The sequence below is a fragment of the Chelonoidis abingdonii genome, chromosome 1, assembly GCF_003597395.2.
Source record: "Chelonoidis abingdonii isolate Lonesome George chromosome 1, CheloAbing_2.0, whole genome shotgun sequence".
Classification (NCBI taxonomy): Eukaryota; Metazoa; Chordata; order Testudines; family Testudinidae; genus Chelonoidis; species Chelonoidis abingdonii.
Window position 1 is genome coordinate 220,346,607 of NC_133769.1, and position 26,022 is coordinate 220,372,628.

The following is a 26,022-nucleotide window of genomic DNA, read 5'->3' on the forward strand; positions in this document are numbered from 1 at the left end:
TAATTTTTTTATTGGGCTTCTCTTTGAAGTATGTTGTAGCTGATTATAAACATTTTATTAGTAAAGGAAACCAAATTTGGAGAGAGGATGTATTCATCAGCCTATAGATGTAAATGTGATAGTTATATAAGTAGTTCCAATACAAAAAAGACAAATCATTAAAATAATTCTTTTAAACAAAAGAGAATTAGAGCTAACTTCCTCTCATTCCACAGCTAAAACATCTCAGACCTGGTCTATGCTTAAAATTTAGGTTAACCTAGCTACCCCTCTAAGATGTACTTAGGCTGATCTGTGTCCCAGCATAGACACCGTTGGGTCAGTGGAAGAATTTTTATATGGACTTAGCTTCTGCTTCTCGATGGGGTGGATTAACTACAGAGGCAAAAAATAAATCCTCCTTTCAATATAGAAAGTCTCTACACTGCGGTGCTACAATGTTACAGCTTCAGTCTGTAGAGTCTGTAGCATAGTCAAGCCCATAGTTGTGGGTTTATGTACTCTAGGAGAAGTAGACAAGTTATCACTAATAATGTATCTTGTTTAACTTGGTCTTTTAAATAGCTAATTTTTAAAATAATACATGTCCTATGGAGTTCAGATCTTAATTTGGACAAACTTTTCTTTTTCTCTTGGTTTTTTATTTGTAAAATTATTTGGATTAATTATATATCGATAAATCATTGAATAAGTTTGTTTTTGGTTTTTGTTTTGAGTTGTGTGTGTAACAAGTTAATAGAAATTTTAATAAAAGTACAACATTAATAATTGAACTTAGAGGGACATATTGGAAAATCAGCATAAGCAAGCATAACTCAGTGTAATTCACATGCAGACGAATGAGGTTGTAGCAGGAAAAGCAACTATTAGAAGGGTGAAATATAAAATAAATTGTATGCAGGGAGGAAGGGTGTAGATGCGCCTTATCTTAGGCCATTCTACATCCTCCTTATGCCTTGGTTGCTTTTCCTCCTACACATTCACACTTCAGCCCTTTCAACATGTAGAAAAAAACCCTTTTTGCACTTATTTCATCTTATCAACTGGTTTGTCTAGATAAGAATAAGAGGTCATGATTAGGTCAATAACACATACTAGGTTAATCACAACATTTCCTCAGCCTCTTCTTAATCTAGAAAAACGCAATGTAACCATCTGTCACTTTCCATTGGGCCCAATATTTGAGCCAATTTTAGAGGCAGATAATTACAAGTGCAATTTTGCACATATAGAAATAAAGACCAGTATCTAAATATCTGAACTTATTCAGTTATGCCCCAGGTTAGCAAAGCACTAAAACACGTTCTCAAGTCAAGTTGGGATTTAAGCACATGATTAAAGTTAAGAATATGCTTAAGTGGTTTCCCTGAACTACTGTCTTCAGTTAAGGTCTGATCCTTCTTCTGTTAAATATAATGGCAAAAATACCATTGTCTTCAATAGTGCAGGATCAAGTCCTTATGCCCCAGGGAATCTAAAGGCAATTTAGGGTGCTGATGTTTTTCAATGAATATTTTTTAATGCTGCATGACCATATACATAAGATTAACTGGAAAAAAGATTACAAAGACTACAGAGTTCAAAGGTTTGTCCTTAGTTTGTACATGTGCAAACTTTGTGGACTATTATCTACTTATTTATTAAGTAAATTAGACTTAATTTACTAAGTCTTGCTTTTTGCAAAAAGGTCACCTATGAGAATTCTCATATGCTTTGTCAATATAAATTTCTACATACATAGGACATCCATTAAAATGATTATTGGGCTTTTCTATGATGATAGATTGGTTAGGTATGTTTTTTGTCGTGAGAAATGCTGAATTGACTACAATAGATGTGATAAGAGCTGAGTTCACCTCAGAGTATGACACAAAAAAGAATAAAGCTTACAAATTGAGAATCAATAATCTAGATTTCCCATTTAATTCAGTCCTGAACAATTAAAATGGTCAGTTCTATTTTCCTGTCCTAACTGAAGTTTGTAACTTATTCCCAGTAACCAACATTAGAACCCCATATAACTGAATGGAATAGGGGACACAATTAAATTGGCTGACCAGAGGTTTGGACCAGAGGTGGAATTTTTCACTATAATCAATGTAATTTGGAAGGCCCAAATATGTCTACAAGGATTTAAGAACAAAATGGCTTATACTACTGCTAGTTTTCAAACCATGACTTTTAGTCACTTACCAAGGGATGTCTGGAACATGTTGGCAGGAGAATAGAATCTTCTTTTTTCCAAGTTGTGTATTAAATCAGTATTAACAAACTGGAAAAAGAAGTGCTTATCTGAATTACGTGCCCATACTTCCATTCGCCCTATTTCTGTTTTCTGTTTGGTCAATGAATTGGCTGAATTTTATTTGCAGAGTAGTGACATGGAGGGGAGGGGAGGGAGTTATAAGTTCAGTCCAGTGAACAATGAAAAAACCATTTCAATTCTGCAGATAAAAGTAGAAAATGAAATCTGTAGCTGTTTTGATGTAGGGATATTAATACTGTGACAAAGTTCCTCCTCTACCTTGGTGGGTCCTGTGCTTATTGGCAGATTTGCTCACCCCAGTGATCTTCCCCACAGTCTGGGTCGTCTTCTCCTGTGTCTGACCAGAAGTTGGGAGGTTTGGGGGGGACCCAGGCCCACCCTCTACTCCAGGTTCCAGCCCAGGGCCCTGTGGATTGCAGCTGTCTATAGTGCCTCCTGTAACAGCTGTATGACAGCTACAAATGCCTGGGCTACTTCCCCATGGCCTCCTCCAAACACCTTCTTTATCCTCACCACAGGACCTTCCTCCTGGTGTCTGATAATACTTATACTCCTTAGTCCTCCAGCAGCACACCTTCTCATTCTCAGCTCCTTGTGCCTTTTGCTCCCAACTCCTCTCACACACTTCCTCTTCTTTGGCTCCCCCCCACCTGACTAGAGTGAGCTCCTTTTTAAACCCAGGTGCCCTGATTAGCCTGCCTTGATTGGCTGCAGGTGTTCTAATCAGCCTGTCTGCCTTAACTGGTTCTAGCAGCTTCCTGATTACTCTAGTGCAGCCCCTGCTCTGGTCACTCAGGGAACAGAAAACTACTCATGCAGTGCCCAGTATATTTGCCCTCTACCAGACTACTTTACCCCACTGGTTTGCGTCTGTCACAATACATATAAAGCAAATAAAACATCTTCCTGAGTGCATGAACATAGCATGGCATTAGCTCATAGTATATTGTCTTGAACCTCTGAAGTTTTGAAAGGATATACTAAAAGTATTTTTCAGAGGGGTTTTTTTTTCCTGATTTCCATAGTTTATTATAATATTTCTCCAGGGATGCTGAAAATGAATTTTTTTTTTATCAAACTTTTTTTTTCACCCTTCCACATACTCAATTGATATTTCTCAAGATATCAAGTTGCTAGCGCTGAATTTATTTTCTGGATGAGGGGGGGAATGGGGTATTTATTTAAAGAATATTTCACATATAAAATATGTGGACTATTTTTATCAGTAAATAAATGAAACAGGTAAGATAGTTACATATAATTTACTGCATGTTTCATAGTATCTTTCCCCAATCTGAACCTTAGAGTCCAAAAAATGAGGTACTAGCATGAATTCCTCTAAGCTTAATTACCAGCTTAGATTTGATACGCTGGCACCAATCAGGACTTTGAGTGCCTGATAAACTCTGGTCTCCCCAAACCTTCCCTGGGGACCCCCAAGACCCAGAGCCCCTGGATCTTAATACAAGGAAAGTAAACTCTTTCCCTCACTAGTGCCTCTCCTAGGCTTTCCCTCCCTGGGTTACCCTAGAAGATCACTGGGATTCAACTCCTTGAAACTTAAAACAGAGGCTTTCCACCTCACCCAGAGGCAATACGAGATCAAGCTCAATGACTAAAGCAAAAGAGGCATTTACCTTTTCCCCCACTCCTCCCCTTTCCCCGGAGCGAGAGACCCCGAGAGGATAACACAGACAGCAGGTTTTTCCTCCCCCTTGTTCATTTTCCCACAAATTCCCTGGTGAGTGCAGACCCTTCCTTGTCGTTAAACCAGTGGGAAAAATTAATCAGTCTTTTACAAGAAGTTTTTACAAAAGAAAGAAGAAGAGTAAGAAATCGCTGTAATGTCAAGAGTAAAACAGGGTCTTTCAGCTTATAGAAACTGGAGAAAAAGCTTCCTCCAAGAAATACAATTTAAAAATACTTTCCAAGCAACGACACATTTGCAAATAAAGAAAAACAATTAAAAAGACTATACCGCCTTTCTACCTTTGTACTTACAAAATTGGAATAGAAGATTAGAGAGCCTGTAGGTACGTGTGGTCACTCTCAGAAACCAGAGAGAACAGCAGACAGAACAAAAGACACACCCAAGCTTCCCTCAACCGATATTTGAAAGTATCTTGTCCTCTGATTGGTCCTCTGGTCAGGTTTTGCAGGTCACTGTTTGTTAACCTTTTCCAGGTGAAAGCGACATTAACCCTTAGCTATCTGTTTATGACAATATGAAATAATAAATATGCCAATATTCACTCTGCATATCTATATTGACTAAGACCCTGATCCTGCAAAGACATATGCCTGTATTTTACGTAAAGCGTTACTGGCCTCATTTTTTTTTCCTCGCATGCTTAACTTAAGTACATATGGAAGCCTTTGCAAGATCTGACTGCAAGTGCCAAATTCTGCCCTCATCTCCACACCATAAGCCAGATTCTCTCAACTAACAATAATATAAATCAGGAGTAACTCCAATGAGCTCAATGGAGTTTCACTGATGTCAGACTTGTGAAAGGGTGAGGTGAATAACATTCCTTGCATCTAATTTAGCGTGATTTTTGCTTTCAGGGCACTTAAATCAGTCTCCCTGCTTGCATTTCAGAATAAACATTGTTTGAAATCAGTATGTTTTTCGTGTTTGTTTCAGTGGGCCATTAAAGAACATTTCACTGTATGCTGGGGGGAGGGAGAGAGGCATTAACTAACCACTTAAATTTATCTGTTAAATTCAGTCCTGCTAACTCATAAGCATATGAATCTTATTGAAGTCGTGTGAGGTATTATAATTAATTGAGTCAGAATCTAGCTTTTGATTGAGAGTCATGGACAATATTTAGGAGATCTATGCCCTATTGTCAGTTAGTGGCATTTAACCTTTCAAGTGTCTGAGAAAGTCTGAGTAGTGTTAAGCTGTAAGCACTCTCAAGTTTCAGTCAGATATTGGTTATTCATGGAATAATGTTCACAGCTAATTCTGGTAAAGAAATTTCTAGGAGGTCATTTCAATAGTTGAATTGTCCAAAATAAGTTACAGATCATATACAGTAAAACCTCAGAATTATGAACTCCAGAATTATCAACTGACCAGTCAACCACATACCTCATTTGAAACTTGAAGTATGCAATCAGGCAGCAGCAGAGACACCCCCCGTCCCTACCAAAAAAAAAAAAAGGCAAATATAGTACAGTACTGTGTTAAATGAAAACTACTGAAAAAAATAAAGGGAAAGTTTAAAAAAAGATTTGACAAGGTAAGGAAATTTTTTTCTGGACTTGTTTCATTTAAATTAAAGGCAGCATTTTTCTTCTACATAGTAAAGTTTCAAAGCTGTCTGAAGTCAATGTTCAGTTATAAACTTTTGAAAGAACAACAATTGCATTTTGTTTAGAGTTACGAACATTTCAGAGTTACGAACAACCTCCATTCCTGAGGAGTTCGTAACTCTGAGGTTTTACCATATGGTTTATATAGCAAAATGCACATACTCAGAGACAGAAGGCAAGGCTAATATTCCAAGGACATTATCTTGTCCTTGTGCACATTACCCAAAGTGCACCTGAAAATGACAGAATTTGTAACCTTAGAAGTGACTCACACTGTGTCAAAATGTACCAATATCATGTTAGAGTTCCCTAAATGTCTCCTTAGTAAATACAGATATGAAACACTGTAACAGGTCAAAGATCTGCATAGAAACACCTCTCCACAGCAGATTGTCATGATGTTTTGTATGTGAGATCAATGTGGCAGCACTTTGAGAACGTGTTGAGATGCATTGTAGGAACTTCCTCAAATTGTTATTGCCCGTTTTGAAATAAAGTCAGTTGGAAGGTTTTTGGTTTCTTTGTTTTGCAGTGATATAGATCAGTGGTTCTCAAAGCTGGTCCGCTGCTTGTTCAGGGAAAGCCCCTTGCGGGCAGGGCCGGTTTGTTTACCTGCCATGTCCACAGGTTCGGCTGATCATGGCTCCCACTGATCGCGGTTCGCTGCTCTAGGCCAATGGGGGCTGCGGGAAGGGTGTCCATCATATCCCATGCCGCTTCCCTCAGCCCCCATTGGCCTGGAGTGGCAATCTGCGGCCAGTGGGAGCTGCGATCAGCCAAACCTGCGGACGCAGCAGGTAAACAAACTGGCCTTGCCCGCAAGGGGCTTTCCCTGAACAAGCAGCGGATCAGCTTTAGAACCGCTGAGATAGATGAGTTTTAAAAGCATTTAATGAAATTATTAAAATAATAATATTGTTATGCACAGTTCTTTCAGGTGATGTAAGGTTTATCTTTTTAAAAAGAAATTTACAATTCACTACAAAATATTAAGGGCCACATTGTGGCTGGCCTTGCATCCACATGGAAGAGGATGAAGCCTCTTCTCCTAATCCCCTTCCATTCATATACATGCTCCAGGCACATTGGATGAAATCATGGCTCTGTTGAAGTCAGTGGGAGTTTTGCCATTGACTTCAATGTGGCCAGGATTTCCCCCCTATGTATCTAGTTGCTCCGTGTTGGTATCACTGGTGGCACTATGGCCTCCAGAGGTCTAAGGCTGAGGGTATGGCTACACTTGAAACTTCAAAGCGCTGCTGTGGCAGCGCTTTGAAGTGCGAGTGTGGTCACAGCGCCAGCGCTGGGAGAGAGCTCTCCCAGCGCTGCACATACTCCACATCCTCATGAGGTTTAGCTTGCAGCACTGGGAGCCGCGCTCCCAGTGCTGCGGCACTGTTTACACTGGCACTTTGCAGCGCTGTATCTTGCAGCGCTCAGGGAGGTGTTTTTTTCACACCCCTGAGCAAGAAAGTTGCAGCGCTGTAAAGCACTAGTGTAGCCAAGGCCTGAAACATACTGACCCAGCACAATAGGGGACAAATGTCACATGTATTTAAAGGGTCAGGAAACAGCTGCTAAAGTGAATGCTTCCTTGGGAGCCCTATGAGAAAATCTGGCTGAGTTGGCCAAAATTTTCCTTGATGATTCTTCTTAACATGCAACTACTCAAATGCAAGTTGTGCCTGAAAGGCACAATAAAGGCCTGGCTATATAAAAAGAATGTAGATATTCATGATCAATGTGTTCCTTCCTTTCTGTTTGGGGCTCAGAACTAGAGCTGTGTGAATTACTGATTTTACAGTTCTCTGGCTAAACCAAAATGTATTAAGGGGGAAAAACAGATAGTAGTTTGGAGTTGAATGAAACAGTTCCATTTTAAAGAGTTTTTCATCTTTTAAAAAACGCAATGGAGGTAAAATTCAAAACAAAGTGATTTCAAATAAAAAAAATCAAAACATTTTATTTTAAAAAATCAAAACTAAACATTTAGTTGAGGGTTTTTGTTTTTTGTTTTGTTTTGTTTTTTTCTCAGTCCGAAAAAATTCAGTGGAATCAACACAAACTTTCAAAATGTTTTCTCTTGACCTGAATCTACATTTTTCATTTTTAAAAAATTGCCAGAATCTCCCTTATGGTCAATTATCAAATAGTGGAGACCATAACTTTGGAGATTATTGTTTATATAAACATACCCTTTATGTTTCATTCACGCAGGTTTACCGAGCAGAAATTGCACCCATTAAAGAAAATGTGAATCATGTCAATGAGCTTGCTCACCAGTTCACCTCCTCTGATATACAGCTTTCTCCATATAATCTCAACTGTCTGGAAGACCTGAACACAAGGTGGAAGCTTCTGCAGGTAATATTGCCTTAATCATTTTTGAACCTCTGCATTTATGGGAACATGTTTTTTCTTGTGTTTTGTGTTTTGTCCCAGTGGAAGAGCTATGAAAATATGCTGAGTGATAGAGAAAATTGTTGCTATGCAAATTACAGTGTGCATACCTTTTTAAAAAAAAAAAAGAAAGAAAGAAAAGAAAAGTTGATATTGTAAATGGTTTTCCTCGTATATTTCTGACCACTCAAATCTGTCTTTCTCAAGAACATGATAAATTGAGCTAACCCTATTAATTGTAGATAATTAGCATGTAGCCCATGTGTAATTAAACGTATGCTTCTAGCTGGTTGCTTAAAATTCTCTCTTCAGGAACAGAATTTTTTTTTTAAATTTCATCACTGTAAAACAATTATAAACACCAAAAGATGTGCATTTGTTGCAATTTACGCTACCATGTATTTCATATGACAATTTTATTGTGGGTTAGGCATATCCAGTCTTTACAGCTCTTTTGTACTGCATATGGAAGACTGACTTTAGAGAGTTTATTTTCACAACTCCAGTGCGTTCTCTTTTCTGTTTAAATAACTTCCAAGGACATTAATTTTAAATACTTTCCTGTACAAGCAGCTTAGTGATCCTGTGCAGTACATCCATTAAAATCACACCTGTGGAATCAAATATAAAATTACAAAGCATTATATTCGTTACTCATTGGCAGAATTCAGTAATCCTATTAAAGTAATCAAAAAAGTGGATTTTATGAGTTTGCTTTTAAAGCTGAAAAAGTATTACAATATTTTATCACATCAGAATGAATATCAAATTTAAATGAAAACAAAAATTGAAAAGATTATAGAACAGGTTTTACAGAGCTGTACATCCACTTAAGTTTAGTTATTCTTCATTATTTTCCAGCAAAGCCATCTAATATGCATATATTACAGATTTTCTTTTACTTTATGCAAGTGACCCCCAACTTAGATTAACGGGTGACGTGTATGTGTGCATGCACAGATGTATTGCAATGTGTTGCATTCCAAAGTCTGTGAGAAACTGTAGTTAGTGTATTGACTTTAACAGGGACACCTTAAACATATGTAGGTAGGTAGGAAGTGCAAGATAAGCCTGGAATTGGATTGAATAATGTAAAGTGTTGAGTCTTATCATAAGACTTCAGATTTCCATGGATAAGAATAAACTCTTTCCCTCTTTTCATGCACATGATCAAAGATGACCAGTGCCCGCCGATAGCATGTGTGACGGGGGGGATGGGAGGCAGAGTGAGGCCAGCCGGCTTCAGCAGTGTTCTTGAGCATGCTCAGTACAAGCCAAGCAGCAAATTGGGACAGGGGCACATGACCGCACATGCCCGCCCCCATGCATCACCTCAGTATGTCCTCTGTGCTGTTCGTGCTAATGCTATTTCCTCTAGCCAGTGCACCTGTGTCATCATACCATTCAAGCAGGGTACCTGACACATTATCTGATTGCTGCTTTGTGTCCCACAAGAGATCCCAGATATAGGTCTCTTCAACTTTTCCTTCTCCAAGAATTTGTCTCTTGTTCTTTGCCAGCTGCTCCTGCAACTCTATCTTCCCATATGCTTCTCTTGCTGGCTCATTCTTAGCAGCAGGCTCCATTCCTAATAATCCTATGAGCCCTTCCACTAGCCAATCTCCCTCCCAGATTGGCCTGTAGATTTTCTTCATCACACAACTATAGTCACCAATTCCATGGGTGCTCTGGGACTGGAGCACCCCTGGGAAAAAAATGGTGGGTGCTGAGCACCCACCAGCAGCCCACGTACCAAAACCTCCCTCTCCCCCAGCACCTCCTGCTCGCTGGCAGGCTCCACCGATCAGTGCCTCTCCCTCCCACTCAGCACCTCCTGCCTGCCATGGATCAGCTGCTTCGTGACATCAGGAGGTGCTGGCGGGAGTGGGGAGGAGTGAGGGTGCAGCACGCTTGCGAGAGGGGGCAGAACTGGGCAGAGAAGAAACAGGGTGAGGGCTGAGGAAAGGGGTGGAGTTGGGGCATGACTTGGGTGGAGCCAGAGGGGAGCACTCCCTGGTAGATTAGAAACTCAGCGCCTATGTACAGAACAGTAAATCTTGGTATGCCTGATAGCCAGTCCTGGTTTCCAGTCCAGCTGGGGAAGTGCCTGGTTTAGCCAAACCTCTTGGATACATACTTTGTTGGTCATGTTAAGGGCAATCTAAACCACTTCCTAATTAAATGCCATGTGGTGTAGGTGTACAAGCAAAAATTATTCATTTGGAAAATCCAACACATCTAAATAGTGATGTACATATCACGAAGCTACATCAGCTGCATCTTATGTGACTATTAACAGGAAAAAAAGCTTGTTTGCATCAAGAGTAGCAATGAACATGCTAATTCAGATAAAGTGTTAATAGTATTGGACCTTAAACCAAACGCAACAGCTCCACATCCTTCCAGACCCTGACTATGGAGCACAGGAGACATTATTAAAACAGACTAGCATAAGATGAAAAAACAGAACCAAGGATAAAGTGCTCTCCATGTTCTCCAGTGTAATATTACTAAACATAGCGGCTGTAGTGGATAGGTTGAGGGAGATGTGTTTCAGAAATAGTTTTGTCCAAGTGATAGGAATTTGAAATGAAAGAATTGGCCATGGTGTTGGGGAGGGAAAAGAACATCCAAACTTATTGTATCTGATGTTCAGAATATTTTGATGGAGACTAATCCACTTTGAATATATTATATTTATATGAGTCTGTCTATCTGTCTGTCTATCTATCTATCTGTAGCAAAGTGTGTCAGGGCAAGATATTGGAGCAGACAGAACAAATGAATCAGTGGTGGTAAGATAGTGTTTTATACTTCGTTCATATTTACGGAAATAAGTATGATAGTGCATGGAAGGCATTCTGATAACTAAAGAACAGAGGTAAAAACATTGCAGCATATCTATAAACCTGTCTTGAAGGAAGAACCTAAGCAGATTGCCCATCTTAAAGGAATCAGGATGTGACAGGATGTGAGGGGAAATGGCATAATTGAATAATATATTCTTTTTGCTTAAAATAAGAGGGTGCTGGGTGTAGAGAGAGAGAATAAACTGCTTATATTTAGGCAACTTGTATCATTGATCAGTAATTGTCTGCACTGTATTCATACCTGAATGGCACTTGTGACTGGGTGCCTGGAATGGACTGAGAAAGCCACCTCAGGGCAGACTGCAAGAAACAGAGCAGACAATTCCCACAACTGGTGGCTTATTCTATAATTAGATTCACCAAACTAGCAGCAAACGAGCTTCTGTAGCACCACACCTGTTAACTAGAAGCCAAACACAGTCCCCTTTAGGCATTCCAGCCCTTGGCTCCCATCCAGACAAACTGGTCTACTATAGTGAGAGGTCACTGAAAACCCAATTCACCCTATGTGAGGTTCTACTAATCCCAAAGGATCAGACACTTACCCCCGGGTCAATATGTATCTCAGATATTACCCAAATATCATGCTGGCAACCAGTGCTTAGTAAACTAACTAAAGATATATTAATAAAATGATAAAATAGAGTTATGAATGGTTAATAGAGTGTATACATACAAATGATTGTGAAATCCTTAAATCAGGTGTGTAGCATTGATAGAATAAACTGTTGGTTTGCAAAAGTCACCCTGGTAACTTCCAAAAGATTGAAAAGTCCTCGGTCATTGTTCAAAATACTCCCAAAATACAATGGACCGAGGACTCCACAGTCCAGAGAATTGGAGCAGGAATGAGGCAAAATGAAGATCTCTCAGGTGTCTTTTATATCCTCTGCCATGTGCTTGGAAATTTACTGTCCCAGACAAAGTCCATAGCCCCTGTGTATGGAAAGTTACTGACAAATATGGAGTCTGAGGTCACATGTCCACATCACAAGCCCTTAAATGTTTTGCATTGGCTCCTTGTTGTCCGAGGCGTCCTCAGGAAGAGCTATCTGGAGAGTTAATTCTTCTTAATGGTCCATCAAGCTTGACTAGTTCATTCACAATGGGTTGGCGAGACCTTGTGGGTGTCACCCGAAGAACAAACACATTTAAGATACAAATACCTTGCTAATCAGAACTTCAGATACAGTGATGATGCATGGTTTTAACCAGAATAATCATACTTGACAAATTGTAACTTTTCCATTGATACCTTACATGATATATTTTATTTCACAGTTAGTGCAGTCATGCAACAGTGGAGCAACAATGATATAAATGGTTAACTTCCTTTTCACACAGCATCACATAACTTTCTAGCGTATTTCTCACATTGATCTATGTTAGGATTAGACTTTTATTTCCATGATCAGTACCTCCAGTAAGGTCTGTGGTTAGCTGAGAGTAGTTCTGAAAAAATCGCAACTTCTGCCAATGCAGCATGAAAATGTAACTCAAACAATGAACGCAACAGTCATTCTGACTAACGGGATAGTTTCCTAATCTTTGCTGAGATTTTGGTTTTCAACTGATTGCCAGTTTCATTGAATTTTTCCATAGCTTGCTTGCTTGCTTGCTTGCTTGCTTGCTTTCGAGTCATTTGCTATTTCCCTACCTCTTTGGCCATCTCTGCCTTTTATTATTTTTTTCCTGTGCATGTTTTCATTCTGTTCATTTCCCTAGTTCTTCCTTTTATGCTATTCTTATTTTCTGTTTCTCTCTTTAGCTTCTTTTTACTCATTTTTTCAATAAGTAGTGCTTATTTCTTTAGCTTTTTGTTGCTCTCTTTCTCTTTTGTCTATATTCCTCTCTGTCAGTTTTCTCCTCTTTCTCCCCTTCCTGTTTTATCTTCTTCTCATCCTTATCTCTTTTTCTTCTTCAGCCCCCCTTTCTTCTTTCTCTTGTTTTTTCTCCCCAGTTTGATATTGCCCTGTGTTTTCTCACTGTCTTGCCATCAGGTAAAATATTGCTGAAACACCAGTTCCCATCTCCCACAAGACATCATGTAAAAGTACTATGTGAATAGTTGCTTTCCTGATAACCAGGTGTATATCCCTTCCTTAATACATATAAGTGAGATGCATAAAGCTTACCAGATCTGAAATGATGTTGAGTGCTGATCTTAGGGGGAGGTCTGAGATTACCTAGTCCTAGAAATTTTTAATTAACTGAGAGGGGAAATGATACTTTTCTGCTTTATCACAGGGATTTTTAGAAGATCGGAGAAAAAAATCTCAAATAGTCTAGTACTCATTTATTTTAAAATCTTACATAGAGTCTACTTTGTACATTTTACTGGCTTGCATGCAAAAACTTGTCCTGCTTCTTTTGTAGTCATATATATTTTGTAGTTATATATACCAGTACAAACTGAGTGCACGGGGTGTGAAAAAAATGCTATCAAAGCACAGTTTTAATACCATTCAAAATGAAGAGGTGAATTAACACCTCTGCATTCATAGGTCAAAGGAGAGTTAGTGGTTTACAGATTGTTGTAATGAGACATAAAACCTGTGTGTCCACAATTTTTGTTGTCTAACAGAGTCATGAATATAAGCTCCAAGGCTCATCTTTTGAAAATGTTCTGCCAATTTCCTACCATGACACGGACTGATAGGTCAGATATGGAACAATCGCTTTGTGAAAAGTTTTAATCTAAAGTGATAGGGTGTTTTTGGCTTTCATCATTTTTTCTGTGAGTTCTTTTGAAAGCATAGTGATTGCCTCGTGTCACCCACATAGTTGTGTGGGGCATTTGTTGCATTGGGTGAGGCTCCCCACATCTTGTGTTAGGCATGTACAGGACCCATGGATCTTGAAAGTAGTGTTGAAAATAGTGTTGTGTCGGGGGAGGGGAGTGGTATTAATCATTGTAGCAGTGGAGATATGTCTGCAGGTTTTGCAACTTCTGTTATGGCAGACCCTGGTGCTACTTTGAGTTAGTGGGTTCTGGTCTGTGGGAAGCTTCTTATGATGAATTTGGTGAGGGGGGTTGTTCGAAGGCCAAAAGGGGGTGTCAGGAAAGATTTCTTTCAGGATGTGCTCCCCATCAAGTAGAGGTTATAATTATGAGTTGTGGTAGGTGACAACTAGGAGTATGCAGTCAGTGGATCTCCCCCCACCCCTGCCCCAACCCCATACTGAAGCAGGTTCTCTTGGTGCAATCTGCTTCTCTAGTGGAGTGTCCTTGTTTGGTGAAGTTGGTTTTTAGTGTGTTCAGGTGTGTACCTTGAACTTTCTCCTTGGAGCATATTCTGTGCTATCTGAGTGACTCCCTGTAGATAATAAATTTCTTGTTATGTCTAGGGTAGGTTCCTGTATCTGTGAAGGTAAGTGTGATCCATGAGTTTCTGGTATATAGTTGCCTGTACGGTTCCATTGTTGAAGCTGATCATGGTGTCCAGGAAGTTGAAGCTGGAGTTTTAGACGTTTTAACAATTTTTTTCATTAATTCACCTCTGCCATATTTTGTACCTCTCTTATATTTGCTTCCTGTCAACACATGTGCAATGGAGTACTACTTGCAAAAATGTTTGCAGAAAGTGGGCTTTAAATGCACTTGTATTTAGGGAAACTGAATTTCAAATGTACACGCACAAGTATTTGCACTGGAAGTGTTTACACGCTCAGCCAATCCTGGCTCTGCAGTATTATACCATGTTATTTAATCAATCAGAGCTAACTAACACTGCTCAAATATTGAATTCTCACAGAGTACTGTTCATCATCAATCCATGGTGTTAAAGCAATGTGCAAATAATTAGTTTCATACTTCTGAATAATGAGTACACTTGTGAAAAAATGCAATTTGCTTACAGACATTCTCTGAGCAGAAAAAAGAGGCTAAATTATTTGAATAAACTATTTGTTATGAATTCCTCAATCAGCTCTAGAATTCAGATTCTGTGTGCGTCCAACAGACATGGACAATTAGAATGAAGAGGCAGCATGCTCAGCACCGTACAAGAGGAAATACTTTGCATGTCTGTCTTCAGTCCATGGTTTAGGAACACGGCTGATGGGATCTGGAGGGAGCTCTATCTAGCCCTCCTTGGCTTCAAAAGATAGTTGGTCTGATGCAGGGTAAAAAGTGAATCCTCTGGTTTAAAAAAAAGAGAGAGAGATTTTAGAGTATCACCTGGAGATCATGGGGGGAAACACAACCCAGACTACAAGGATCCTGATAGGTAGTTTTGATTTCCATCAAGATTATTTCCCCATCTCTTATTAAGTGTGAAGATCATAATGAAGTACTTGTAATAAGCCCAACTATATATCAGCAGGAACATGCTGAAAATTGTGATGCAAACTCAAAAAGTAACTTTAAAGGGATATTATCAAGTTGTTTCAGCACGAAATTTCGGTTTACAAAATTAAAATTAGTTGTAATAGTTTTGAGGGTGTTTTTAATTGGATGAAAATAATTGTAGACATTTATCTATTCCTTAAAATAGTACCATGTGGTTTCAGTGCCAAGATATGAAACTGAATAGGCAAGTGAAGAGCAGATAACAAATTAGAGCTAATATGTGCCTAATTCTGCATTTATGTGCAAAGAGAGAGAGTGATGGCAGCATTATGCCCAATTCCCACACATGTTCTCACCTCTTGTGCTCCCAATGTGCAAGGTTACACAGAACTCTTGTTCCAACAGCAATGTTAGACTCCCTCAGAGGGTGCACGGAAGGTTACAGTAAGAGTTTGACTGGTCAGCTGGGAGAATATGCTGCATTTTATTAAAGGGTTACAATGCTGGAGTGTATACACTTGATACAGTGACAGAAAGGGTTCTTCCATCGCTGTAGTAAATCCACTCCTCCGAGAGGCAGTAGCTAGGTCGACAGAAGAGTTCTTCCATCAACCTAGCAGCATCCAGACTGGGGCTTAGGTCAGTTTAACTGCATCTCTCAGGGGTTTGAATTTTTCACACCCCTGACAGACATAGTTAGATCACCCTTAGCTTTTGGTGTAGAGCAGTCCTCAGTCACAGAGACTTTCTTAGGCACCATACATGCAGGAGCTGTTGGAAGTGCAGTAGGCTTTTGCACATACCATACAGTGGGCAGTGGCTTAAAGCCACAGTCTAACCCTTAGGTTTTGAGTGATATTTACACTCTGTTGATATGTCCTTTATTGAGCCCTGTAATAAATATATTTAATAAATAGCATTGTAATAAATTATATTAAAATAGCATCTTCGAGGTACTTCACAAACATTAACTGACTGATCCTGTCAATATTTTGTGTGAGGTAAATACTATAAATCCCATTTTGCAAACTGAGTAACTGACATACAGAGATTTTAAAGGCCATGGTAGAAATCCTGGCCTCATTGATATCAATGGCAAAATTCCCCACTGACTTCAATGGAGCTGGCATTTCACACCAAATAGTTGAAGAAGGTGACCTGAGGCCTTCACTTACTTATGGCCAACCATGTATAATTGAGCCACTTGCCTTCTGATTGGTTAGTGCTGCAATGTCATGAGCGCATAACCCAGCCAACATGGTTGGCCACCAAGAGAAAGAAAAAAAAATCAGTTTGATCCTTTTCATTGGCCTTCACTGCAGAGGATGTGAGGTTTCCACACCTGAACCATTCTTTTTCAGTGACAAATCTGAGGAACTATCCCCAGTTGAAATGTCAGTAGAAGGAGATATTGAAACAAATTAACCCAGTGGTTCTGAGGAACTCAATTATGAAATTGCAGAACTGCTAACTGTGGTATGTAACCTATCACTTAAATCAGCTTCTGTACCACATGACTGGAGGATAGCTAATGTGACGCCAATTTGTAAAAAGGCTCCAAATGCCATCCGAGAAATTACAGGAGGCAAATTGGTTGAAACTATAGCAAAGAAAAGAATTATAAGAGACAGATGAAAACAATTTTGGGGAAGGAGTCAATATGGTTTGTAAAGGGAAATCATGCCTCACAAATCTATTAGAATTCTTTGAGGGAGTCAACAAACTTGTGAACAAGGGGGATCCACTGGATATAGTGTACATGGACTTTCTGAAAGCCTTTGACAAGGTCCCTCGCCAAAGGCACTTAATCAAAGTAAGCAGTTCTGCATTAAGAAGGAAGGTCCTCTCATGGATCAATAACTGGTTAAAAGACAGGAAACAAAAGGTAGGAATAAATGGTCAGTTGTCAGAAGAGAGTAAATACTGGGGTCTCCCAGACGTCTGTACTGGGACCAGCGTTATTCAACATATTCATAAATGATCTGGAAAAAGGGGTAAACGGTTTGCAGATGATAAAAAATTACTGACAATAGTTAAGTCCAAAGCAGACTGCAAAGAGTTACAAAGGGATCTCACAAAACTGGGTGCCTGGGCAAAAAAATAGCAGATGAAATTCAGTGTTGATCAATGCGAAGTAATGCATATTGGAAAACATAATTCCAACTATACATACAAAATTATGGGGTCTAAATTAGCTGTTACCACTCAAGAAAGAGATTTTGGTGTCACTGTGGGTAGTTTCCTGAAAATATCTACTCAATGTACAGCGGAAGTCAAAAAAGCTAACAAAATGTTGGGAATCATTAGGAAAGGGATAGATGATAAGACAGAATATATCATAATGCCACTATATAAATCCATGATAGCCCACACCTTGAATATTGTGTGCAATTCTGATCGCTGCGTCTCAAAAAATATATATTAAAATGGAAAATATACAAAGAAGGGAACAAAAATGGTTAGGGGTATGCAACAAGTTCCATATGAAGAGAGATTAAATGCATCTGTTTTAGGTATCTGTGTGTATGACTTTGCTGAAAAATATATGTGTCAGTGTAAGCAGCATATGTATTGAAAGTTTATTAAGGATAGGTGGAGGCAATGCAACATTGCATAAAGCAAATTTTTATTCCCCTATAGGAAGGAGACTACATCTCATACATCTATATATAGAAAGTGATATTTTGTTTTTCATCAGGAAATAAATCTTTCCTTTTTTTCATAGAGTTGCTTCTCTGATTGTTTATTGTTTCAGTAAAATTATTGTTATGTGTTTTTCATAATACCTTCAGCTTGTGAATCTGTCTGTATATGACCAAGAATTGGAGGTAACTTTTCTATCTTGGGTCAGAATTCTGGTGCAGCTGTGATCACTGTAATCAAGGAATCATCAAAACCCAACTCCTTTTCAGCCTAGGCTATTCGCTATTTTAGCAAACACAAGTTTCACCTTCCCCGCAGAGGGAAATTTTGATCCTCTTTGGAATTTAAATTTCTCGTTTAGTTTCAGTAGTAAAGGTGCTGCTACTGTATATTCTATGGAATTGGAACTTCTGCCAAAACTACAATTTCCATGGCTCTTGAATGGACTGTTAATTATTTAATTGATTATGCGACTTGGCCTCTGTAGTGATCTAGATGTACCCTTTTGTTCTTATTCATTTCTGTTAGCTTGAAACTCAATTTTACTGAACATTTCTTTGTCCATGTATTTTTCAATTTATAGTACACACACTGACTAAAGGCCAATTTTTAACAATTCAAAGGGGGGGGGGGAACATACCTATCCCAATATGGGATTAAATTACCTTGACAGTGAATTACATTTCACAAATTGAAAGGATTCCTGGGTAAATCAGGAGTAATTCCTCATTGTTCTTGTGGAATGTTTGGGAGAGTAAATGAAAGAAGTATAGAATAATGTAACAGTAATTATCATCAGAACATCACACTAGTACAGAAAGATATTGATCAGATTAATTTTGGGTAGCCATATTAGTGACATGATGCTCTGTATGACGAATTTTGGTTTCTCAAAGGTATAGGTACTTAGAGATTATTTGCAGTGCAAGATCCATTCATTACAGCAGTCTGTTACTCTTATTTACTTCCTTTCTTTGCTGGCATGTTCCCTGCTTAAAGACTCATTATGAAGAACTGTACTGAGCAGTAATTTGTCTTTTGTTACATTCTCCTTTGAGGGTGTATATAAACACACACACACCTAAAATATTAAAGAAAAGTTTACTTTAATATAATGTTAATATTATAAAATCAAGCAGTGAAAAGTATAGAAATATCAGAACATTAAGGTTGCCTATGCAATCTTAATTCTGCACGTTGGTGCATATTCATTCTGATGGTCTTTACTTTCATAGTATTTTACCCACAAGATCTCTGTCTCATTCAGAGTGTACGATAAATGGTGCTCCGGGAATGAGGCAACTGTTCAATATTTTACCTACATCATTCAGTGTATAGTCCCATACCTTATTTACTGCGTAACATCCAAACTGTGCACTGAACATGGAATTGTTCATTGCCTATGAGCTTTAATGTGGTTCTCATTTTCATAATATCTGAGCACTACAGAAATATTAATGACTTTATCTCTACAACTCCCCCGTGGAAAAGGAATGTATTTGAATCCCCATTTTACAGATGAAGAACTAAAGCACTGAAAAATTAAAGCCATAAACTGCAAACGTGCCAATAATTTTGATTACCAAAACTGAGACACAGGGCTTGATTTTTCATTTCACTTAATATTTTTAGATTGTTTTTTATATGTTCAAAGCACTGTACAGACATAAATTAATTCATCCTCTCAGAATTAAGGGGTAGGTGAGTAAATATGATCTCATTTTACAGATGTGAAAATAGAGACAGAACAGCAAAGCAACTAGCCTAAGGCCACACACTGAGGAACTCAGGACCTCTTGATTCCCAAGCTTGTGGGGGAGGGGGGTTTCCCCCACCAGACCACATTGCTTGGGCCAGATATGCTGAGCTGCCACTGACTTCATTTGCATTTATGTATGCTCAGGACTTCTTAAAATCAGGCTCCAGATGTCTCAAGGTAGTGACCTAGAAAATGAGGAACACTCAATTATTGACCACCTGTGAAAATGTTGCTAAGTCAGGAGCACTGAAACTGAGCTTTCTCCCCAGGCTGCCTGACTGCCTATGCAGCCAGCTGCCCAGGGGGTCAAGCAGCCAGGGGAGTTGAGCAGGCCAGGGAGCCATCTGCATGGGGATTTGGGGCAGTTAGGGAGCTGATTGCTGAGGGAGCCCGCGGAGCCAGCTGTTCATGGAGTCAAGCAGCCTGAGGTGGTGTGGAAGCCTGGGAGACAAGGCTCCCAGGCAGTCCTCCAAATAGGCTGCTGTAGAGCTGGGTAGCCTGGAAGACCAGGTTAACAGGGAGCTTGTGGGGGGACCAACTTCCAAGATCACCAGCTGTCAGGCTCACAAGGATCTCTGGGAGCTTTCACTGAAATATTCCTGATGAAAGGCAACCTTTCCTGGCAAAATTGAAATTTTCCTGCAGATAATTTTGATTTTACTGAAACTTCATTTTGCATCGGAAAATAATTGATGGAAAATCACAGCTGACTCTGTTTGCAACCTTAATAATGTCATTTTTGTCTGAAATTACCTAGGTTTTGAAAAAACAAACTTGAACAAAAATTCCACAATGTGCCATCATACTGACATGATCATCAGGGTTGAAACCTTTAGAACTAGCGCACAAATCTCTGCCACTTGAACTATTGAAGTAACTGATAGTATTAGTGTGATGTTTCCCTCTGGTGTTATCTGGACCAGTGGTCTGCTAGGTCGCTCCAATCCTTGACTCTGGGAGCCTGCTCTGCTGTAAGAACCCCACTCCTGGGCTGTTCACGCACAACGTCTGGCATGTAAGCTGCTCCCAGCTCCTTGCAAGCGAATGACACTAGCCAATATCTCCGATCCCAGACACAACCCTAGGAACCTCTGTCTTGCAGTGTCCAAGCTGGATGCTGCAAGCATATATAAGTTTGTCAATTTAACAAAGAAATTGATATGTACCAGGCTTGTTATCCCAAGGGGAGCCTCTGACACATTTCAAACCAAATGCACGGCTTCAGGTAGAATAAACAAACAGATTTATTAACTATAAAAATAGATTTTAAGTGATTATAAGTCAAAGCATAAACATTCAGAGTGGTTACCAAAAGAAAAGAAAATATAAGCATGCAGTCAAAACTCTCAACCCTGTTAGACTGGGCAGCAACTAGATAAAGTAGTTTTTCTCACCCCAATGGATTTTGCAGTCCTTAATATACAGGTTTGTTCCTTAAACCTGGGCCAATCTCCTGTGTTGGAGTCTTGTCTTCTTCTCAGTGTCCTGGTTTCTTGCAGCAAAGGTAGAGACAGGAGAAGGGCCCAGTATGTGTCCACTCTGCCTATTTTATACTCTCAGTCCATGTGCTTGGGGAACACAAGTCCAGGCGTGTCTGTGGGGCATTGCTGAGTCTTCCTAAGCAAGGCTGAGTAATTCCCCTGGTGTGACCTCATGCAGGTGAGTCATCGCATTGTAGCTCCCTTGCTGGACAATGGCTGTTGATGGGTTGATTGACACCCTGCCCGGGTGTTGGCTACCTTCTTTGCTGTTGTCTCTGGGGGAGCTAATGTCTGGGTGATTCCCCAACTTACAGCATGTTTTAGTGACCACCCTACAACACAATTTGCATAACTTCATATGCATTAATGATACACACACATGGATAGAGAAATGACTTTCAGCAGATCATAACCTTTCCCCGATACCTTACAAGGCATGCTTTATATATAAGATCATGATTATATGAAAATGAGGAATATGGGAGTTACAGTATGCTCCCTCAAGGTATAGAATGTCACAAATAATATGTCATCACACCTGTGTGAACCAGCAATGGAGGGTAATGCAACCCTTTGCCAGTGAGTTTCAGAGATGTTTGCTGACAGTAGGGGACTGGTGAGACTCAGGAGTCTTGGTTCCATTCCAGGCTCTGGAGGGGAATGTGCTCTGACTTTTCTGCCTGTTCCCCCCACAAGTTTGATACCTTTATTCCCTGTCTCACCCAACCTGGCCCCGTTCCAGTATTGTCTCTTCCTGACCATAGCTCCTCCTCCCATTCTCCTTACTTAACTTGTCCTAGTCTTCATTTCTGAGGCTTCTCATCCCAGTCCCAGTCTACTTTTCATCCCAGTCCCACTTTTTGGCCCCCTCTCCCGTCCTATCCTGTCCAGACAATTCCAGTTCTCCCACAGCTAGCTTCTCGTCTGATCTGAGTCTCCCTCTACTCTGGTCTCCAGTCACCTCTGCCTTGCCTACATTCTTCATCATCACTGACTCCCCAATTCAATCTCCCTAACTGGGCTTTCTGTGCAATCTCATTGTCCCCTTTACCCTGGGTCTTTATCCCTATCTCTTTGTACAGCCAGTCCCAGCTCTGCCCCTTCCATTCCAGCTCTTTATCAGATCTGGCTATTGGTTCTCATTCCTAATGTGGAGCATGCTTTTACTGCAAACAAATGTCACTGAGGCTCAGCATGCCCATTGAGAGTTGTAAAGATAGAGCGTACTCAGACCAGATGGAATACTCAGACTTTAGCAGATGTCTTCTAAATGCTTTATCAATGGTGCAAAAAATGATTTTCAGAGACTTATAACTTGTCAAAACTCTGAATGAATTATTTGGAGGCAGTAAAAGGCACTTCCCTGACAAATTTCAAGTCTCTACTCCAAAGCACAAAGGTGCTAGAGCTTCTCAAAGACATAATTATGAGATTGTAAGTAACAATAACAAAACAATGTATTTTCCACCATCCCTCTCAGAAACACTGGGTTTTTTTGTGAGCCTTTTTGTGTGGAACCTTAATATAAGAAGAAAAAAAACTGAAGCAGAGAACTCTCATGCAAAATTTCAGGCTGAAAGCTTAAAGTTGGGGGGCAAGCTTTTTTGTGGGCTGGATAATTTTATGCCTTTCTGAAGGCATGTTAAATTCTGTGTCATGTCAGTACAGGCATTGTAAGTTACAATTGATCTGCTTTGGGGTTTAGGAATGCTTTTTTCTAGTCCAGAGGCAGGGTTGGGCCTAGACCAAATGGCGCCCCAGGTGAGGAGTTTCTTTGGCGTGCCACTCCCCTCTCCCTCCATTTGTTACATTTTTGAATACCTTATTTTTTATTGCATTTGTAGCTTATTTCGCAACTTGGATGCACAATTTGCATGCGTGATTTATACCTGTCATATAAGATGATAAATTTGCATGCTAGGATCTGTATTTATTCATGCCATTTATAAACAAATAAAAAAAATTGTATCCTCTAAGCTTATAGAAACTTTTTAATTTTAAGAATAACTGAAATGTAATAATATTAAGAATTTTAACTGTGCACTAACATTGGGTGGACCAGTATTAAATAGTGTTACAGAATGGTAACCTTTAGAATGGTAACCCTAGTCCTTTAGTTCAAAAGGTTGCATGTCTCTCCTTTGCTCTCGCATACTGAAGCACAGCGTCAGAGAGATCCAAAGACTGGCCAATGGCATTTTCAGATGATAAAATAGCAAGCAATGTCAGTTTTTCATCAGCCATCATCAATCAAGGATATATTTTAATGAGCCTTGAGCTTCAAAAAGCTGCTCTTCCCACGTGTGACTGTGACCATAGGCATGAACAGAATCCTCAAAGCCATCCACAAATTAGGAAAAGTGTCTTTCAGCTCTTCATCATGAATGAATTGGAGAACTTGCAGTGAAGAGTACTTCCCGTGTTGCAAAATGTGACGGATGTTGTCCAATTTGACATAGAGGTCTTTATCATTGACATCTGAACATTCCCCATGTGTCAACATCCGTGAAGGTCCAAACAATTGCTCAAGAGTGTGTTTCTGTCTACCACCAGCTTACTAAAGTCATGCAGAAACACCCAGGTCTTTTCATGGTGCTTCATTTGTCCAAACCTTTCTTTGATAGATACTCGGGCAGCATAAAAGAGCAAGCAAAAAACCTTCCTCTTGAATTTTTTTTTTCTTCCAAGCTTCCCATCACCTCATCTCTGCCCTTGTAACCAAACTGTCTCTTCTTCTAATGTATACAGGTTTCCTTGAAGACAGGCTCAACTTCTAAGTTTTCCGCCATTTCTTTAGCAGCAATCCATTGTCTCTGTAGGCCATCACAAAATCAAGGCAGCTTCTCATCAAAGTAGTAGCAGTCGTGATGCCCCTGAAGAAGCCTTCAGGAGCATAGTATAGGAAGCAAAAAGCTCAAGTGCCATCTAATTGGCAGCTAAGGGCTTCTTCGGGGGCATCTTTTATTTTCTACAGGGGAAAACAGACAGTATTAGGGAAAGCAAAAATCTATGTTTTGCAGTCTTACAAAGTCATAAAACGTATGTTAAGCATGGCAAAAGAAGTAACAGTATTTCTTTTATATTGTTGCGTAGATAGGGATTCAATAGATATCTCTGGCATTTCATTAAACACGTCCTTTATTGGTCGCTACTTACACTCTTCAAGTCGTAAAACACAAGTACACTTTCACCATTACACAGTAAAACAAGATCCACAATATGCAGCTGGGCTCTCATTTCGTTCTTATATCTCACTGGCTGTCTGCTGATGCCCGCCCCTTATAAACTCATGAGGGCATAGCTGAACCTTCTAGGAAGTTCGAGGAAAATGTAGTTTTCAGAAAGTCTGGAAGATTCCACACGATTCTACAAAGGTCCAAACATTCTAGGAGGTTAGTAAAAATTGAATCTGCATATGGAATACCCGAAACATTTAACTTCAAACATTCTATTTTCCCTTTTGTTGCTAACAAAAATAGCACTGGAGCCCAGTGCCCCCCAAGCCTGGCACCCCAGGTGATCGCCTGAGTCACCTACCCCTAAATCCACCCCTGTCTCTAGGCTATGCATTCTGCTTCCATAAGTTTTTAACCTGAGCAAGACATCCTTGCCATTTCAGAGTTTACAGTTTTAACAATAGAGTTCAGAATGCTTATCAAATGTGGGCAGAATAATATTGTTACAGCATTTTAAAATGAGTTCTTGCCATGTCACATTCAGAAAAGTGTATTTATACAGCAAAAGCAGCAAAAAGTCCTGTGGCACCTTATAGACTAACAGACGTATTGGAGCATGAGCTTTCGTGGGTGAATACATGCATCCAACGAAGTGGGTATTCACTCACAAAAGCTTATGGTCCAATACATCTGTTAGTCTATAAGGCGTCACAGGACTCTTTGCTGCTTTTGCAGATCCAGACTAACACGGCTACCCCTCTGGTATTTATGCAGTGTACACTGTAAAACTAGTACAGTAATTTTCATACATCTCTTGAATAGAAGTGAAAGCTGTCCTCTTGCATTAGGAAACCAGGACAGGTTGTAACTTCTAAAACAGTGGGATAAATAGAGAGGTAGTCTTTAATACAGGCTAAATTGGATCTTGGCCTGCCACTGGCCTATTATTTTTTGTATGAATATTTTTGAGAAAGTGCTTCCCAGTAGGGGACCATCTGGGACAAACCAAACAGGAAGGAGATGTTTCAGGATGGTCACTTAACACTATCACAGGTTCCCAGACAGAAGAAATGCTTGTGTCCAAAGTCAGTTGGACCTGCATGATAATAAGCAGTTGGGAGGACCGGCGCTAGGGTTTTGAGCGCCCTAGGCTGACGGCAATTTCGCCGCCCCGCGCGCTGGTCCCACGGCTCCAGTGGAGCTGCTGCAGTGGTGCCTGCGGAGGGTCCGGTGTGCCTGTGGGCGGTTCACTGCAGCCGCGCAAGCAGCCGACTGTCTGTAGGCACCACTGCGGCAGCTTCACGGGAGCTGCCTGCCGCCCCCTCCAGCGGTGCCCTGACCCAGGGGGCTCCTGGGCTGCCGGCTGCTGTGGCGGCGCCCTGACCCAGGGGACACCCTGGGCTGCTGGCTGCCGCGGCGGCACCCTGACCCAGAGGACACCCTGGGGCTGCGCTGCTGCTGTGACGGCCTGACCCGGTTCAGAGCGCCTCCACGGCAGCTGGCAGCCCAGGTTTTACTGACTCAGGGGGACCCCTTGGGCTGCCGGCTAGCCGCGGCGGCGGCCCTGACCCGGGACGCCCTCGGTTGCCGGCTCCGCGGGCGGCGCCCCGCCCAGGGCGCCCTCGGTGCCGGCCGCCGCAGCGGCACCAACTCAGGGGGTGCCCTGGGCTGCCGGTGCTGCGGCGGCGCCTTACCACGGCGGTACCCTGGTATTCATAAGACCTTCTTCCAAATTACCTGTAGCGTCCAAAATCTGGGTGCTTTAGCATGAACTCCAAGCTTAATTACAGGCTTGGATCTTATCTCGCTGCC

General features: G+C 40.5%; 1 protein-coding gene across 9 annotated transcripts in view; it reads left to right on the forward strand.

Annotated features, from left to right (window-relative positions):
- Positions 1 to 26,022, forward strand: part of LOC116825693 (dystrophin) — a 1,328,444-nt gene that overhangs the window by 1,079,252 nt on the left and 223,170 nt on the right. For all 9 annotated transcript variants that reach the window (XM_075059803.1, XM_075059815.1, XM_075059808.1 and 6 more), the window contains one exon: positions 7,808 to 7,954. In XM_075059803.1, coding sequence (XP_074915904.1) covers positions 7,808 to 7,954 — 147 coding nt within the window. The remainder of the gene's footprint in view (positions 1 to 7,807; positions 7,955 to 26,022) is intronic.